The sequence below is a fragment of the Perissodus microlepis genome, chromosome 8, assembly GCF_051167445.1.
Source record: "Perissodus microlepis isolate ML-2025 ecotype Zambia chromosome 8, ASM5116744v1, whole genome shotgun sequence".
Lineage (NCBI taxonomy): Eukaryota > Metazoa > Chordata > Actinopteri > Cichliformes > Cichlidae > Perissodus > Perissodus microlepis.
This window is the reverse complement of record NC_140468.1, coordinates 9,995,874-10,012,297: the sequence shown is the minus strand read 5'-3', so window position 1 is coordinate 10,012,297 and position 16,424 is coordinate 9,995,874. Positions and strand designations below refer to the sequence as shown.

Below are 16,424 nucleotides of genomic sequence, written 5' to 3'. Positions count from 1 at the left end.
CTCTTGGCCCAGCTGTCTTAGCTAGTTACAGGTCAATCTCCAACCTTTCTTTTATCTCAAGAATTCTTGAAAGAGTAGTTGCCAAACAGCTAACAGATCATCTGCAGAGGAAAGGCTTATTGGAAGAGTTTCAGTCAGGTTTCAGAGCTCATCACAGCACAGAAACAGCTTTAGTGAAGGTTACAAATGATCTTCTTATGGCCTCTGACAGTGGACTCGTCTCTGTGCTTGTCCTGCTAGACCTTAGTGCAGCGTTCGATACTGTTGACCATAATATTCTATTTGGATGGATGAAATTGGGCTCCAGTAAAACTGTCAGGAACCTTTGAGTCATTTTGACCAGGATATGTCCTTCAGTGCATACATTAAATAAATATGTAGGACTGCTTTCTTCCATTTGCGCAATATCTTTAAAGATATTGCGCAAATGGAAGGGAACACATATATTTATTAGAAAGATCCTCTCTCAGTGTGATGCTGAAAAAATAGTTCATTAATTAATACTTTTAGGCTGGCCGACTTTAATTCATTATTATCAGGATGTCCTAAAAACTCCCTGAAAAGCCTTCAGCTGATCCAAAATGCTGCAGCAAGAGCACTGACAGGGAGTAGACAGAGAGAGCATATTTCTCCTATATTGGCTTCCCTTCACTGGCTACCTGTTAAATCCAGAACCAAATTCAAAATCTGGCTCCTTATATACAAGGTCTTCAATAATCAGGCCCCATCTTAACTCAGTGACTTTCTAGTACCATATCACCCTATTAGAGCTCTTTTCTCTGAGACTGCAGGCTGACTTGTGTCTCCCAGAATATTTAAAACTGCACTGTGTAAATAAAATTGAATTGAATTGAACTGAACTGAATTGAATTGAATTGAATTGAATTGAATTGAACTGAATTGAATTGATCTGAAATGGGAACCGAGGAATGGTGCTGTGGTTGCAGATACTATCTCGCTGTGAATATGCTCCTGGTCTATGGTCATGACAATTTGCATATTCATACATACTGACTGACCTCATGGCCAGTTGCAAGTAAGTGATGGAACGTTCAGACATTGTGCAAAGGTGCGTTTCTAATGTTGGAAAAACCTCAAATCAACCGATTCTCACCAATGAGCTCACATGGATGACTGACAAAATGTTCCTTCCACTATAAACAAACCATCCAGATGAACAGAATCAACTTTCTAGAAGAAGGTACGTTATGGTGACTTAAACCATGTACCATAGATCCTACACTGAAAGGACACTTTGACCACATGATGGCACTGTAGAACGAGTCAAACTAAGATGACTATGACTTATAAATTAATCTTGTGTTTGAACTGGGCTGAAGGTTTAGGTTAATCTCAGAGTTATGCCCAAGTTTCTGTACAAAATGGGAAACCTGAGAGAAAATCCCGCAGTAGCAGCTGGCTGACTCATGAGGCTGATTGCTGATTGACAACATCTGTGTGAAGTAGTGCTCGAAGTGTGTATAAAAGCAGCAGGCTGTGTTTTGCTTCAGTATGGGCACCTTTTCCCTCTTATTATACCAGCTAGAGAGAACGCTCATCATTTACTGTTGTTTTGAGAATGGGTAAGACTTTTTCTTCCTGGTAATTGCTGAAACTTGTTTGGTCTCTTATTTTGAATAATGTGAAATATTTGTGATCTGACTGGAACTATATCAATTTTTTTTTTTTTTTTTTTTTTTTTTGGCTTTGCAGCCAAGAAAGTGTTGATTGTGTATGCCCATGAGAGCCCTACCTCTTTCAATGCTGCTGCCAAAGATGCTGCTGTGTTAGCTCTGACTGCTCAAGGCTGCACTGTAGAGGTGTCTGACCTGTACGCCATGAAGTTCAAAGCTGCTGCCACTACTGAGGACATCACTGGTATACAAATATCCTGCAGGTATAGGAATGCTTTGATTGCTCTTCAGATGCAAACACTGGATTTTTGTTGCAGGTGGCGTGAAGAATGCAGCGGACCGCTTTGCAGATCAGATTAAATTGGCATGGGAGGAGGGCAGAATTGCAGATAACATCAAAAAAGAGCAGGACAAGCTCAAGGAGGCAGACCTTGTCATCTTTCAGGTAGTGTCTGACTGGAAATGTCTTTGCGGTCAGCTAACAGGTGTCAACATCAAAATGACCATTAAACCTGTGTTCCCAGTTCCCCATGTACTGGTCATCTGTTCCTGCAATCATGAAGGGGTGGATGGATCGGGTGTTGGGCTTGGCCTACGCACAGGAGAAGCGGTACAGTGAGGGGATCTTCAAGGTGAGAGCTCCACCAACATGTCTGTGTTCAGGCTGTGTCCTCTCCCTCTTTGCTCACTCCTTGCTCTCTGTACAGGACAAGAAAGCCATGCTGTCCTTCACCACTGACTGTCCTGAATCTGTGTACAGTGACACTGGCATCAATGGTGACATCAATGTCACACTGTGGCCACTGCAGGTGAGGTCTCACTATAAACAGAGCCAAGCATTAAATGATCTGTCATGTGGTAACAGCTGCTCCTCCCTGTGTGCAGAACGGGATCCTGAACTACTGTGGCTTCCAGGTTTTTGCCCCTCAGATCTTCTGGGATCCTGCTACTGGTTCTCCTGAATCTCGCCACTCCATGCTGGAGGGCTGGCGCACACGACTGCAAAACCTCTGTGGAGAAGCCACTGTGTACTTTGCTCCCTTGGACTACTTTGACAAGGAGAAGGGTTTCCTGCTGAAGCCTGAGGTCAAAGAGAAATATGCCAGCAAAGAGTCTGGCCTCACAGTGGGGATCCACATGGGCAAGCCACTGCCAGCCAACAGCCAGACCAAGGCCGGGGTCTGACAATGGAGTGGGTCAATGTAATGTCTTGAAATGTCTACTGCAATAAAAAGGCTGCTTTATTGTAACTTCAGTTTGAGAAGTGATTTTTAAATGCACCACTTGCTCTCATACAGTTCAACCACCTAGAAAATGGTTGATGTACATAATAGGATACTCGGCAAGCTTTCAAGACTGGATGAATTCTGAATACCATGTTTAAAAACCTCAGCATGTGAGAGGACAGGAAATGTGAATTTTTAGTCATGGTCAAAAGACAGATCCCTGTATTGAATAGAATATTCATTTCAAAAATGACACAACTAAATGTTGTTTTTAACTGAGCATTACATATGTACAAAATTCATACAACTCAGATGTCTGTGACAGGACTAGAAATAGCTGTTCTCAGCTATTGCTTACTTCAGTCTCTCTGTTCTACAAGTTGGCAGCCTACAGGCAGTGTTGGGGAGTAACGGAATACATGTACCACCGTTACATATTTAAAATGCAAAATATGAGTGACTGTATTCCATTAGTTACGGTTTAAAAAGGTGGTATTTAGAATAAAGTTACTTTGTTGAAATAAATGGATTACACGGCGGTATTTTTCTGTTTCATGTCGTAGGATTGTTTGGGTTTTGTTTGACAGCTATGTTCTGTTGTTCCAGGCGGCAGCGTTACGGTTGCCATGGTTACAGGGCAATGCTCTCTCTGCGACTGTCTGTTTCCTGGGTGACAGAGCGCCTTGTTGTTGTTGTGCTAAGCCACAGGTGTCAAACTCCAGGCCTCCAGGGCCAGTGTCCTGCAGGTTTTAGATTTGTCCTTGATCCATCACAGCTGATTAAATGGCTAAATGACCTCAATATGTCTTGAAGTTCTCCAGAGGCCTGGGAATGAACTAATCATTTGATTCAGGTGTGTTGACCCAGGGTGAGATCTAAAACCTGCAAGACACCGGCCCTCGAGGCCTGGAGTTTGACACCCCTGTGCTAAGCTAATAGGCAGAATGCTAGAGACAAAGCCCTAAAGAACGTAGCCTCATGGGTAGTGTAGTCCGTGCTGCAGGGAGAATGGACTACCATACCCGTTATGTTTCTGTGAGCGCAAGGAGGGAGAAAAGGGAAAGTGGAAAAGTACGAGTTGTCATCGAGCAGAAACGGGAGCTGGAAGCATGTAAATATAATAATAACCACTGCAGCCAAGAAGAGTGCCTGACGAGCCCAGTTGTAAGTAAGCTATTAAGACTCGACTGTACACCCTGTTCGTGTTTTCTTCCGAAACAATAAATTCCATTGGAGCAGCCTTTCAACGCCTCTCTCTGTCTCTCGCTAGCAAATTTGACCCAGACAACAAAGTAAAGGTATTTTTCGGCTACGAGCCCGATGCGGACCCGACGTATTAGCCAGAGGTCCCTTTACTATGGTTCGGAGCCGCGGACCTTCAGTAATAGTAATAAGTCACATTCATGTAGTTGTAAACACCATGATAATATATTAAGTAATCCAAAGTATTCAGAATACGTTACTCTCATTGAGTAACGTAACGGAATATGTTACAAAATACATTTTGGGGCATGTATTCTGTAATCTGTAGTGGAATACATTTTAAAAGTAACCTTCCCAACACTGCCTACAAGCATGATCTACAATGCTTTTTGAATCTTGTTGTTGTTCTGGTTTACGTGCTGAAAATGGTTTTTATTTGTGTATGTTCAATGTGTTAGACTTGTACATAGTTAACCATATATGATCAAATAATGTTGAATCCTGGATACGGATTTGTAAGCAATGAAATCTGAAATAAGGGGGTAGGAACAAGAAAAGTATAAACTTCATCCTACTCCTTTTCGAGCACACGCATTCTGTAGACAAAGATATATACATGAAAACTTGATGATTTTTAAGTTGTTTTTTTTTCTGTTGTTATTTCAATTATATTTGCATGTTCGAAATAAAAATTATATCTATCTAATCTTTTGGTATGGAAAGAGAATTGTTCTGCAGTTCATTTTCTGGTTTTATTTTCCATATATACATTGATAACTCACATCTGCATGGGGACTTGGGACTTGAACCTTTCCCAGCACCTATAGGACAACAGGCATGGTACACCCAATGTATTAGGACTCAACCTTAGACTGAAATAAAGTCTTTATTCACATTTACTGTTATTAATGATTTAATACATACAGCACAGTGTTCACTTAGCTTTGCACAAAAATAGCTGCTAGTAATGTTCTCCAAAGAGCTTTGACTTTTGATTTTGAGTATATTTCAGAGGCTAATTTTTTCTTTGAGTAAGCAGTTTGAAGCAGCACGTTGGTTAGCATTGTTGCCTTACCGTAAGAAGGACCTGAGTTCAATTCCACCATCGTCCTTGGGTTTTTCTGTGTGGAATTTGCATATTCTCCCCATGTTTCTGAGGGTTTGGCACTAGTATCTGTGCCTCTACCTAAGTACAGAACGATTATACTTTTCCCACCTCTGTAGGTAACCAGCCTGTTGCAGAGGCAATTTTATATCTTAAATGGCCTGAAATTTATTTCCCCGTAATTTATTATAGGCTCATAAATGGAACTCTTTTGGCGCTACAGTGCTGCGATCTTGCAGTCACTGCTACAAAGGTTGTGTTAGGTAGCACTCTATTGTGAAATAGGAAAAACATATACAGAATATAAATAGACTATCAAATAATAGAGACTGATTACATCAAGTATACTCAATATAAGTAATACAAAATAGACATTTTGCCATTCACATATTACCTAAAATCTTTCTTTATTAAAACTCACTTCTGTGTTTTTAGTATGTCTCAACTATAAGGCGTTTTAATTGTGATGACTTAAACAAGATGAAAAAAGAGGCAGGGTACACCCTTTCTTCTAGTGCTCCAAACCGTTAATTCACGGTGTTTAATAATACCTGGACTTAGTAAAGTCTTTTAATTTCGTCCAATCTGTAAATGGTGCCACTTAAGAACGTGGACACACGCTAGACTTGGTTTCATCTTATGATCTATCTGTGTGCAATGTATGTGTTAAAGATGCGTTTTTTTCCGACCATATGCCTATTTTATTTGATATTGCTTCTCTTAACGCCATTGCAAATTGGGCTGTGCCTGTTCGATATTATTGTGCCCTTCGTTCTGATACTGCCGAACAGTTTTATATTGTTTGACAATCTCATGTCATATTCTTCGGAGTTGCCTACCTCAAATGACTTACTTCTGTACTTTGATTTTGCTTGTAAATCTGCGCTGGATGTTGTTGCCCCATTGACACTAAGACAATGTAAATCCAAGACAAGGTTTTGGCTAACTGATTTCACCCGAGAAATTAGAAAACAATGTAGGAGATGTGAAAGACAGCAGAAAAAAGACAGGCTGCATTTCTGTCTGGAAACCTTAAAAAGTAGTTGGAAAAGTTATCAGAAGGTGGTTAAAGCCGATAAACATGCCTATCTTTCTCAACTTATTTCGGCCAACTCACACAACCCCCGTATTTTATATAATACTAAAAATTCCTTTGATGGTCATTTAAATAGGGTGGTAAAATCGTCTTTTTATCACCTCAGACGCCTATCGAAGGTCAAGCCTTTCCTTTCCAAACACAATTTGGAAACTGTTATTCATGCTTTTATCACCTCACGTTTGGACTATTGCAGTTCCCTTATAATTGGGGTTGGGCACCCTGTCACGCTTGCAATTAGTGCAAAATGCGGCAGCACGTTTTTTAACTGGTAGAAGGAAATTTGATCGCATCATTCCGATTCTGGCTTCACTACATTGGCTTCCTATTGAATGAAGGGAGAAAGGAATCAAAGCTTTGTGCATGTGCTCCAGTGGCGCAATTGGTTAGCGCGTGGTACTTATATGACAGTATTGGGATGAGCTATGCCGAGGTTGTGAGTTCAAACCTCACCTGGAGCAGATTCTTGGAATTAATGTTTACCTAAAGGGGAAAGAAATATCTCCTTAACCTGTTTTCTTTAAGAGACAACAAATGTCATGTATGCCTATTATAAAGTGAATTTGTGTACTTTCTTCAAAGAAAGTATCTTTGTGAGCCTCACGCCGAGGACATCAATGGGCTTACTGAGTGTATCACAGACTACATAACTTTCTGCACCGACTCCATTGTTCCAGCTCAGACTGTTCATTGTTACCCAAATAACAAGCCGTGGGTGACTAAGGACTGTGCCAGCCTCTCTCTTCACATGGCGCTGTTGCCTCCTGTGAGATTCCTGACACCCCTCCCCCACCCATCACCTTCACTCAATACCAGGTTGAGATGCAAATGAGGAGACTTCACTCAGGCAAGTCTGCTGGACCAGACGGAGTGAGTCCCCTCGTCCTCAAGGCCTGTGCCCCCCAGCTGTGTGGAGTCTTTCATAAACTGTTTATGCTAAGTTTGAGTCTGCAGAGGGTACCAGTGATGTGGAAGACATCATGCCTCATCCCTATTCCAAAGACGCCATGTCCCAGTGGCCCCCAGGATTACAGGCCCGTGGCACTGACCTCCCACATCATGAAGACCCTGGAAAGGCTCATCCTGGACCAGCTGCGACCCATTGTCAGACCACATCTGGATCCCCTTCAATTTGCTTATCAGCCTCATCTCGGAACAGAGGACGCCATCATCTACCTGCTCAATCGTGTCTACACCCATCTGGACCAGCCGGCGAGCACTGTGAGGGTCATGTTTTTTGACTTTTCCAGTGCTTTCAACACCATCAGGCCAACCCTCCTGGGTGATAAGTTAACAGCAATGCAGGTGGATGCTTCTCTGGTGTCCTGGATTGTTGATTACCTGACAGGAAGATCACAATATGTACGTCTCCCACAGTGTGTGTCTGACAAGGTAATCAGCAACATAGGGGCACCACAGGGGACTGTCCTCTCCCCCTTCCTCTTCACCCTCTACACCACAGACTTCAGCCACTGCACAGAGACCTGCCATCTTCAGAAGTTTTCTGATGACTCCGCAGTGGTTGGATGCGTCAGCAGGGATGATGTGACAGAGTACCGGGCTGTGGTCGACTCCTTTGTTACGTGGTGTGAGCAGAATCATCAGCTCAATGTGGCAAAGACCAAGGAATTGATAGTGAACTTCAGGAAGACCAGGAAACACTTGACCCCTGTTTCAATCCAGGGGGTCAGTGTTGACATTGTGGAGGACTATAAATACCTTGGAGTACACACTGACAATAAACTGGACTGGGCTACAAACACCACAGCACTTTACAGAAAGGGTCAGAGTCGTCTCTATTTTTTGAGGCGACTGAGGTCCTTCAACATCTGCCAGAAAATGCTCAGGATTTTCTATGAGTCTGTTGTGGCCAGTGCGATTCTCTATGCTGTTGCATGATGGGGAAGCATCTTAGTTAGTGTATTGTCTGTCTTTGTTAATGTTTGTTTATAATGGAGCACTGTAACGAAAAATAATTTCCCCTAGGGATCAATAAGGTATTCTGATTCTGATTCTGATTATTTTATAGAAATTTTGCCATCTATTTATTACATAAAAACTTCTTTCTTAAAACCCACCTCTTTGTTTTCAGAGATATAAAACACTGTCTGGCTTCATAAGCATTATGATGACTTAAACCACGACCACATGATGGCACTGTATAACACCTTAAGAAATTATTATAAACGTTCCTAATAATGATTTAAAAATAAAGCATTATTGTGTGTGTGTGTGTGTGTGTGTGTGTGTGTGTCCTCTTGTATAGTTTATATCAGTGGTTCTGAGACTGCAGGACTTGGTCAAACATCCAACATTGGTCCAAGTTGGACACCAATCATCACAGGAGATGATGGAGAAAAACTGAGGTGAATATTATTTATAAGAGGAAATTAAAAAACAGAATGAATATATTGAACTGTTATACATTTATGCTGTGTTTCAACTGGGATGAACATTCAATTTAGTCTGAGTGTTACTCCCACTAAAATATTTTCCAGTTTTAGTAATAAATAGGAAACCTGAGTGAAAATCCCTCAGTAGCAGCTGGCTGACTCATGACCCTGATTGCTGATTGACAGCACCTGTGTGAAGTAGTGCTCGAAGTGTGTATAAAAGCAGCAGACTGTGTTTTGTTTCAGTATGAGTATTTTTTTTTTCTGTTCCTACGTCAGCTAGTCAGAAAACTCATCAGTTACTGTTGTGCACCAGTTTTGAGAATGGGTAAGAGGTTTTCTTCCTGATAACTGCTGAAACGTGTTTGGTTTTTGTTTTGGCTGTTTCCTTTGGCAATCAATATGAAATGTTTGTATGTGACTGGAACTCGATCAAATCTTTATTTTTGGCTTTGTAGCCAAGAAGGTGCTGATTGTGTATGCCCATGAGAGCCCTGCCTCCTTCAATGCTGCTGCCAAAGATGCTGCTGTGGCAGCTCTGACTGCTCAAGGCTGCACTGTAGAGGTGTCTGACCTGTACGCCATGAAGTTCAAAGCTGCTGCCACTACTGAGGACATCACTGGTATACAAATATCCTGCAGGTATAGGAATGCTTTGATTGTTCTCAAATGTAAACACTGGCTTTAATTGCAGGTGGAATGAAGGATGCTGAGAACTTCTGCTATGCAAAGGAGATCAAATTGGCATCAGAGGAGGGCAGACTTGCAGATGACATCAAAAAAGAGCAGGAGAAGCTCAAGGAGGCAGACCTTGTCATCTTTCAGGTAGTGTCTGACTGGAAATGTCTTTGTGATTGGCTGTAGGGTGTCCACATCAGCAGTGAATGTACATTTCAAAACACACCACATGAGCACACACTAGGTTCTGCACATATTTTATTCTATTAACATCAGCCACTGCACTGTGAAAGATTCTGTTCTGATGCTACCAGAATACTGTAGTACTGTAATTTGCATATAATGTACATATATATTTGTATCTAAATTGGATACACTCTACAATGTAGAAGAAATATCTTCGCACAGTATGGTTCTTAAGTAAACTGTCTACTTTATTCCTTCCTTGTCTACTTTGCTGCAGCAACAATGTGAATTTCCCATTTCTGGCACTAAAAACTGTGATAACATCAAAATGACCATTAAACCTGTGTTCCCAGTTCCCCATGTACTGGTCATCTGTTCCTGCAATCATGAAGGGGTGGATGGATCGGGTGTTGGGCTTTGCCTACGCACAGGAGAAGCGGTACAGTGAGGGGATCTTCAAGGTGAGAGCTCCACCAACATGTCTGTGTTCAGGCTGTGTCCTCTCCCTCTTTGCTCACTCCTTGCTCTCTGTACAGGACAAGAAAGCCATGCTGTCCTTCACCACTGACTGTCCTGAATCTGTGTACAGTGACACTGGCATCAATGGTGACATCAATGTCACACTGTGGCCGCTGCAGGTGAGGTCTCACTATAAACCGAGCCAAGCATTAAATGATCTGTCATGTGGTAACAGCTGCTCCTCCCTGTGTGCAGAACGGGATCCTGAACTGCTGTGGCTTCCAGGTTTTTGCCCCTCAGATCTTCTGGGATCCTGCTGCTGGTTCTCCTGAATCTCGCAGCTCCATGCTGGAGGGCTGGCGCACACGACTGCAAAACCTCTGTGGGGAAGCCACTGTGTACTTTGCTCCCTTGGACTACTTTGACAAGGAGAAGGGTTTCCTGCTGAAGCCTGAGATCAAAGAGAAATATGCCAGCAAAGAGTCTGGCCTCACAGTGGGGATCCACATGGGCAAGCCACTGCCAGCCAACAGCCAGACCAAGGCCGGGGTCTGACAATGGAGTGGGTCCATGTAATGTCTTGATCTTAAAATAAAGCCTGCTTTATTCAAACTTTGAGCAATGAGTTATAAATGCACCACTTGGGTTTCATACATGTTATCCCTCCAGAACATGATGTATACTACCACAATGTAATGATGGTTCTAAGTCCCTATAAGATCCAGTCATGTATGGCTTTAAATGTGATGGGGAACTGAGTTTGGGGGGGCTGGCTATGGTTCCACATGCTAATGCAAGTCCCTGTTCTAATAGGAACACACAAGTGTTTTTTTTTTTTTTTTTTTTTTTTTTTTGGGGGTGGAGGTGACCTTACACCAAGGTTGAAAGCAAGACTGACACCCGACCGCTGCTGTAGATCAGGTGACTGCAAGCCCTATTGCGCCTCACTGCCTATACTACAGGCTTTGGCTGGGTTTGGTATGACAGCAGCTTTAAGATCACACAGCAGTATGTGTTCTTTCTGTCCTAGATGCAGTTTACACTTTACCATTGCACTCCTGCAATTTTTGTGAGGTAAAAATGTCTATTGCCACTGTGGGCTCTTCCATGATTTTGCTCCTCCCACACATGAACTGAAATTAGCTGACTGTGATGCCAATGCACAGGAAGAATAAAGCATGTTTAATATTTAAAGATTGTGTTTGTCCTTTTTCTAATATTTGTACTGAAGGCTTTTCAGCATTTCTATTCACCTGCCACTGGTTGGTCAAGCAAATCCATCATGTGAGAGCCAATAGTTTTGCGTACCAAATTCAACCAAGATTTAGCCAGTCATGTGCTCCTCCACTACTACGAACTGTAGAAGCCAATCACCTCTCGCTGGAGTGGCAGCACACTAACTGTACTGAAGGATAATCAACATTTATATGTAGTTCACTTAGCTACTTTTTAAAAAGTAAGAGCCAAGGATGTCAGAATAGCTCATTTAAATGCGCGAAAGTCGATCAAATAGTACAGTTAACTGCTTCTAAACCATTACTGGGAAATAGTATAACAGAGAGGCAAATTTTATTTGAGGCAAAGCTCATTTATATGAAAAGTAGACACAGACTTCAACTTTCGTTCATTTAATTTAGTTTTGCTAAATGGAAGTTCATGGTATAGTGATAGAATACAGGGATACAAAGACTTTGTTGCCACATGCTTGAATTCTTTATCAATTAGTTCAATATCTCTTAGTAAACTACACTAAAACCTACGAAAATTAAAGAATAAAAGTGAAACATGAAAAAAGGGAAACAGAAATGATCTGAAACAAATGTGCACAGACTGAAAAAAAAAGCATTTGTAACATAGATGTATAGAAAAAAAATTGATTCCCCACATATATTAATACATGCTGTGACAACCCTTATTGTATTATAGCACCACTGGGGGGAGGGGGGTGTTGCCCTACTATTATTGTAGATGGGGGAGTCCCCTAGTGGGTGTGGGAGTATAGTGGTGGCCGTTACATGCTGATCGTGTCGCTGTTCAAAGAAACCTTACCGTTATAACTTGGCTGGCGCCGGCGACTACCGATCCCCGCACATGTATGTACGGACAAGGTAGAGCCGTGGGACCTGGCTTGTATGGTCTTATATTGCTAACGTCAAATAAAGGTCTGTTTAACTGACTGGCTCTGAGTTATCCGGCTAACCTCCACACCACATGCCTGCTGGACCTGCTAACCGCTCCTCCCTCGCCAGACTGCTGTTACAATGTATCTATCGATTAATCCTATATATAGTACATAGACTACAAGCGTGAGATTTGTGGCAAGTGTTTTGGAAATGACAGTCTACACTAGTAGGGATAGTTACAAAACTTTCTTCGTTATGAATTAGCGTAGATGTTTTTATTGAACATTTGAAGAACTAGCAAAAAAACAGAAACTCTTGTAGAGGACATAAAGTCTGAGATAGACACGACAAGGAGCAGGTGCATCTAGTACAAGTAGAGCTGCTGCAAAAACCCACAGAGCTCAGCAGCCAGCGCAACAAATTCTGGATCCTTGGCTTTTAGTTAGCATTAGCAGCACATCCTGTGTCCGGACCTTTATGCTGCGCACTGTGACTCACAGCAATGGTCCCAGGTCAGCCCTGACTTTGTGTTAAACTAATCCTAAAGTAATAATGGTATTTCTAACCACTGATATAGCACAACTTTATCCTTTCAACAGCTGCTGAACGTTACGGGACCTAGCTTCTATCGGATATTTATATAGAGATCCTCCAGCTTCAAACTGTATTACCCTTCAAGGACCTGCAGTTGAAAAAAGGACCACTCCGACAGCCAAACCCATCTGTTCTCTGATTGGATAGTTAAATTTGTGATTGACATGACATTGACCAATCAGATGAAAGGACGAAAAATAGGGTCAAAATTCATACTTGTAAGTTGAAACTTGAGTGCGAGAGTTTCACAGGCATTTTTTGGCTAAGTCCACACAGAAATCTTTTTTACATACACACAAATTCTTTTTACACATACAAAACCCAATTTACAAATACAAAACTGATTTACAAGTACAAAATATTTAAACCACAATTTGAGCCCATACAAATCGTCCTATCTTTGTTAATCTGAGCTAGAAGCATACTTTAATAGCTAAAATTCAGTGGCGAACCATCCTACCTTTGTGAATATGAGCAAGAAGCATAATTTAACAGCTAAAATTCAGTGGCAAATCATCCTACCTTTGTTAATAAGAGCTAGAAACATACTCTGACGGGTAAAATTAAGTGCCAAACCATGCTACCTTTGTGAATGTTACCTACAAGCATACTTTAACTGGTAAAATGAAGTGACAAACCATCCTGGCTTTATGAATATGAGTTAAAAGCATATTGTGATGGGCAAACATAAGTTTGGGAAGCTGGAATTACTCTGTGACGGCAGAAATGTGCATAAACTACTTACGGTAGGATGTTTTGCCAAAGTAGGATGGTTTGTCAGAACACCGGCTAACCTCCACACCACATGCCCGCTGGACCTGCTAGCCGCTCCTTCCTCGCCAGACTGCTGTTCCAATGCAGCTATCGATTAATCCTATATATAGTACATAGACTACAAGCGTGAGATTTGTGGCAATATAGTATAGTGTAAAGTATTCTTTCTATAAATGACTGACCAAGCTGTTTCTGTCCCCCTGTTTTTTCCCTTAGACCAGTTGAATGAAGGGAGAAAGAAAGGAATAAAATCTTTGTGCATGTGCTCCAGTGGCGCAATCGGTTAGCGCGTGGTACTTATATGACAGTATTGGGCTGAGCTATGCCAAGGTTCTGAGTTCAAGCCTCACCTGGAGCATAAACTTTGAGCTAATGAAACCAATAAATGCTGAGCACACTGAAAATGCCAACAAACTTTATAGCATCTTTAAAAACGAGCAACATTCAAAATAGAGATTAAGAAACCCAGAATTATACCTCTCTGTGTTTGTTCTGCTTCGTTTTTGGCTGTATGTGTGTGTGTGTGTGTGTGTGTACCTTTTTTGTCCTCAGACCGCAGGGCGTAAGGCAAATCATTGGTTCGCCAAGTTGGGCAACAATCACCACGAGAAAATGATGTGTATGAAACTAAGATGATTATGATTATATGAGGTATATATTCATGTTGTGTTTAAACTGGGCTGAAGGTTTAAGTTAATCTCAGAGTTACTTCCACCAGTTTCCATACAAAATGGGAAACCTGAGAGAAATTCTTCTTCTACTTCTTATACGGTTTATTGGCAGTTGGCAAACAGCAAAATAGAGCATTACCGCCACCAACTGGTCTGAGAGAAGATGCCACAGTACCAGCTGGCTGACTCTTGAGGTTTACTGCTGATTGACAGCACCTGTGTGAAGTAGTGCTCGAAGTGTGTATAAAAGCAGCAGGTGTGTTTTGCTCCAGTATGAGCACCTTTTCTGTTGTTACACCAGTTAGACGGAAAACTCATCATTTACTGTTGTGCACAGCAGTTTTGAGAATGGGTAAGACATTTTCTTCCTGGTAATTGCTGAAACTTGTTTGGCCAAAGCTGATAATCTTTGACAAGAAGAGTGAAAGGTTTCTGTGCTGAATGGAACTTTATGTTTTGTTTTTTTTATTCTTTGGCTTTGCAGCCAAGAAAGTGCTGATTGTGTATGCCCATGAGAGCCCTGCCTCCTTCAATGCTGCTGCCAAAGATGCTGCTGTGGCAGCTCTGACTGCTCAAGGCTACACTGTAGAGGTGTCTGATCTGTATGCCATGAAGTTCAAAGCTGCAGCTACTACTGAGGACATCACTGGTATACAAATATTCTGCAGGTATAGCAATGCTTTGATTGTGCTTCAGGTGTAAACATTAGCTTTATTTGAAGGTGGAGTGAAGGATGCTGAGAACTTCTGCTATGCAAAGGAGATCAAATTGGCATCAGAGGAGGGCAGACTTGCAGATGACATCAAAAAAGAGCAGGAGAAGCTCAAGGAGGCAGACCTTGTCATCTTTCAGGTAGTGTCTGACTGGAAGTGTCTTTGTTGTCAGCTAACAGGTGTCAACATCAAAATGACCATTAAACCTGTGTTCCCAGTTCCCCATGTACTGGTCATCTGTTCCTGCAATCATGAAGGGGTGGATGGATCGGGTGTTGGGCTTTGTCTACGCACAGGAGAAGCGGTACAACGAGGGGATCTTCAAGGTGAGAGCTCCACCAACATGTCTGTGTTCAGGCTGTGTCCTCTCCCTCTTTGCTCACTCCTTGCTCTCTGTACAGGACAAGAAAGCCATGCTGTCCTTCACCACTGACTGTCCTGAATCTGTGTACAGTGACACTGGCATCAGTGGTGACATCAATGTCACACTGTGGCCGCTGCAGGTGAGGTCTCACTATAAACAGAGCCAAGCATTAAATGATCTGTCATGTGGTAACAGCTGCTCCTCCCTGTGTGCAGAACGGGATCCTGAACTGCTGTGGCTTCCAGGTTTTTGCACCTCAGATCTTCTGGGATCCTGCTGCTGGTTCTCCTGAATCTCGCAGCTCCATGCTGGAGGGCTGGCGCACACGACTGCAAAACCTCTGTGGGGAAGCACCTGTGTACTTTGCTCCCTTGGACTACTTTGACAAGGAGAAGGGTTTCCTGCTGAAGCCTGAGGTCAAAGAGAAATATGCCAGCAAAGAGTCTGGCCTCACAGTGGGGATCCACATGGGCAAGCCACTGCCAGCCAACAGCCAGACCAAGGCCGGGGTCTGACAATGGAGTGGGTCCATGTAATGTCTTGATCTTAAAATAAAGCCTGCTTTATTCAAACTTTGAGCAATGAGTTATAAATGCACCACTTGGGTTTCATACATGTTATCCCTCCAGAACATGATGTATACTACCACAATGTAATGATGGTTCTAAGTCCCTATAAGATCCAGTCATGTATGGCTTTAAATGTGATGGGGAACTGAGTTTGGGGGGGCTGGCTATGGTTCCACATGCTAATGCAAATCCCCGTTCTAATAGGAACACACAGGTGTTTGGAGTTTTTCCTTTTTTTGGGGGGGGAGGTGACCTTACACCAAGGTTGAAAGCAAGACTGACACCCGATCGCTGCTGTACATCAGGTGACTGCAAGCCCTATTGCGCCTCACTGCCTATACTACAGGGTTTGGCATGAAAGCAGCTTTAAGATCACACAGCAGTATGTGTTCTTTCTGTCCTAGATGCAGTTTACCCTTTACCATTGCACGCTTGGTATTTTTGTGAGGTAAAAATGTCTATTGCCACGGTGGGCTCTTCCACGATTTCCCTCTTCCCACACATGAACTGAAATTAGCTGACTGTGATGCCAGTGCACAGGAAGAATAACGCATGTTTAATATTTAAAGATTGTGTTTGTCCTTTTTCTAATATTTGTACTGAAGGCTTTTCAGCATTTCTATTCACCTGCCACTG

General features: G+C 42.3%; 3 protein-coding genes and 2 non-coding genes across 6 annotated transcripts; all 5 read left to right on the top strand.

Moving 5' to 3' along the window:
- The first annotated feature begins 1,480 nt into the window (after positions 1-1,480).
- Positions 1,481-15,791, top strand: LOC146381400 (NAD(P)H dehydrogenase [quinone] 1-like). 2 transcript variants are annotated; one of them, XM_084937406.1, is made up of 6 exons: positions 1,481-1,583; positions 14,627-14,791; positions 14,864-14,994; positions 15,074-15,181; positions 15,257-15,358; positions 15,435-15,791. In XM_084937406.1, the coding sequence occupies exons 1-6, from the start codon at positions 1,580-1,582 to the stop codon at positions 15,732-15,734; spliced, it is 810 nt and encodes a 269-aa protein (XP_084793532.1). In that variant the 5' UTR covers positions 1,481-1,579; the 3' UTR covers positions 15,735-15,791. The 2 variants fall into 2 exon arrangements, with proteins under 2 accessions (XP_084793532.1, XP_084793531.1); XM_084937405.1 differs by lacking the exon at positions 1,481-1,583 and adding an exon at positions 14,394-14,494.
- LOC146381404 (NAD(P)H dehydrogenase [quinone] 1-like) lies at positions 1,517-2,884 on the top strand. Its single transcript, XM_084937409.1, has 6 exons — positions 1,517-1,583; positions 1,714-1,878; positions 1,952-2,079; positions 2,159-2,266; positions 2,342-2,443; positions 2,520-2,884. The coding sequence occupies exons 1-6, from the start codon at positions 1,580-1,582 to the stop codon at positions 2,817-2,819; spliced, it is 807 nt and encodes a 268-aa protein (XP_084793535.1). The 5' UTR covers positions 1,517-1,579; the 3' UTR covers positions 2,820-2,884.
- trnai-uau (transfer RNA isoleucine (anticodon UAU)) lies at positions 6,632-6,725 on the top strand. Its single transcript has 2 exons — positions 6,632-6,669; positions 6,690-6,725. It is a non-coding gene; the product is annotated as a tRNA-Ile (tRNA).
- LOC146381402 (NAD(P)H dehydrogenase [quinone] 1-like) lies at positions 8,864-10,592 on the top strand. The gene is made up of 6 exons (XM_084937408.1): positions 8,864-8,985; positions 9,116-9,280; positions 9,352-9,482; positions 9,875-9,982; positions 10,058-10,159; positions 10,236-10,592. The coding sequence occupies exons 1-6, from the start codon at positions 8,982-8,984 to the stop codon at positions 10,533-10,535; spliced, it is 810 nt and encodes a 269-aa protein (XP_084793534.1). The 5' UTR covers positions 8,864-8,981; the 3' UTR covers positions 10,536-10,592.
- trnai-uau (transfer RNA isoleucine (anticodon UAU)) lies at positions 13,736-13,829 on the top strand. The gene is made up of 2 exons: positions 13,736-13,773; positions 13,794-13,829. It is a non-coding gene; the product is annotated as a tRNA-Ile (tRNA).
- Positions 15,792-16,424: the final 633 nt, after the last annotated feature.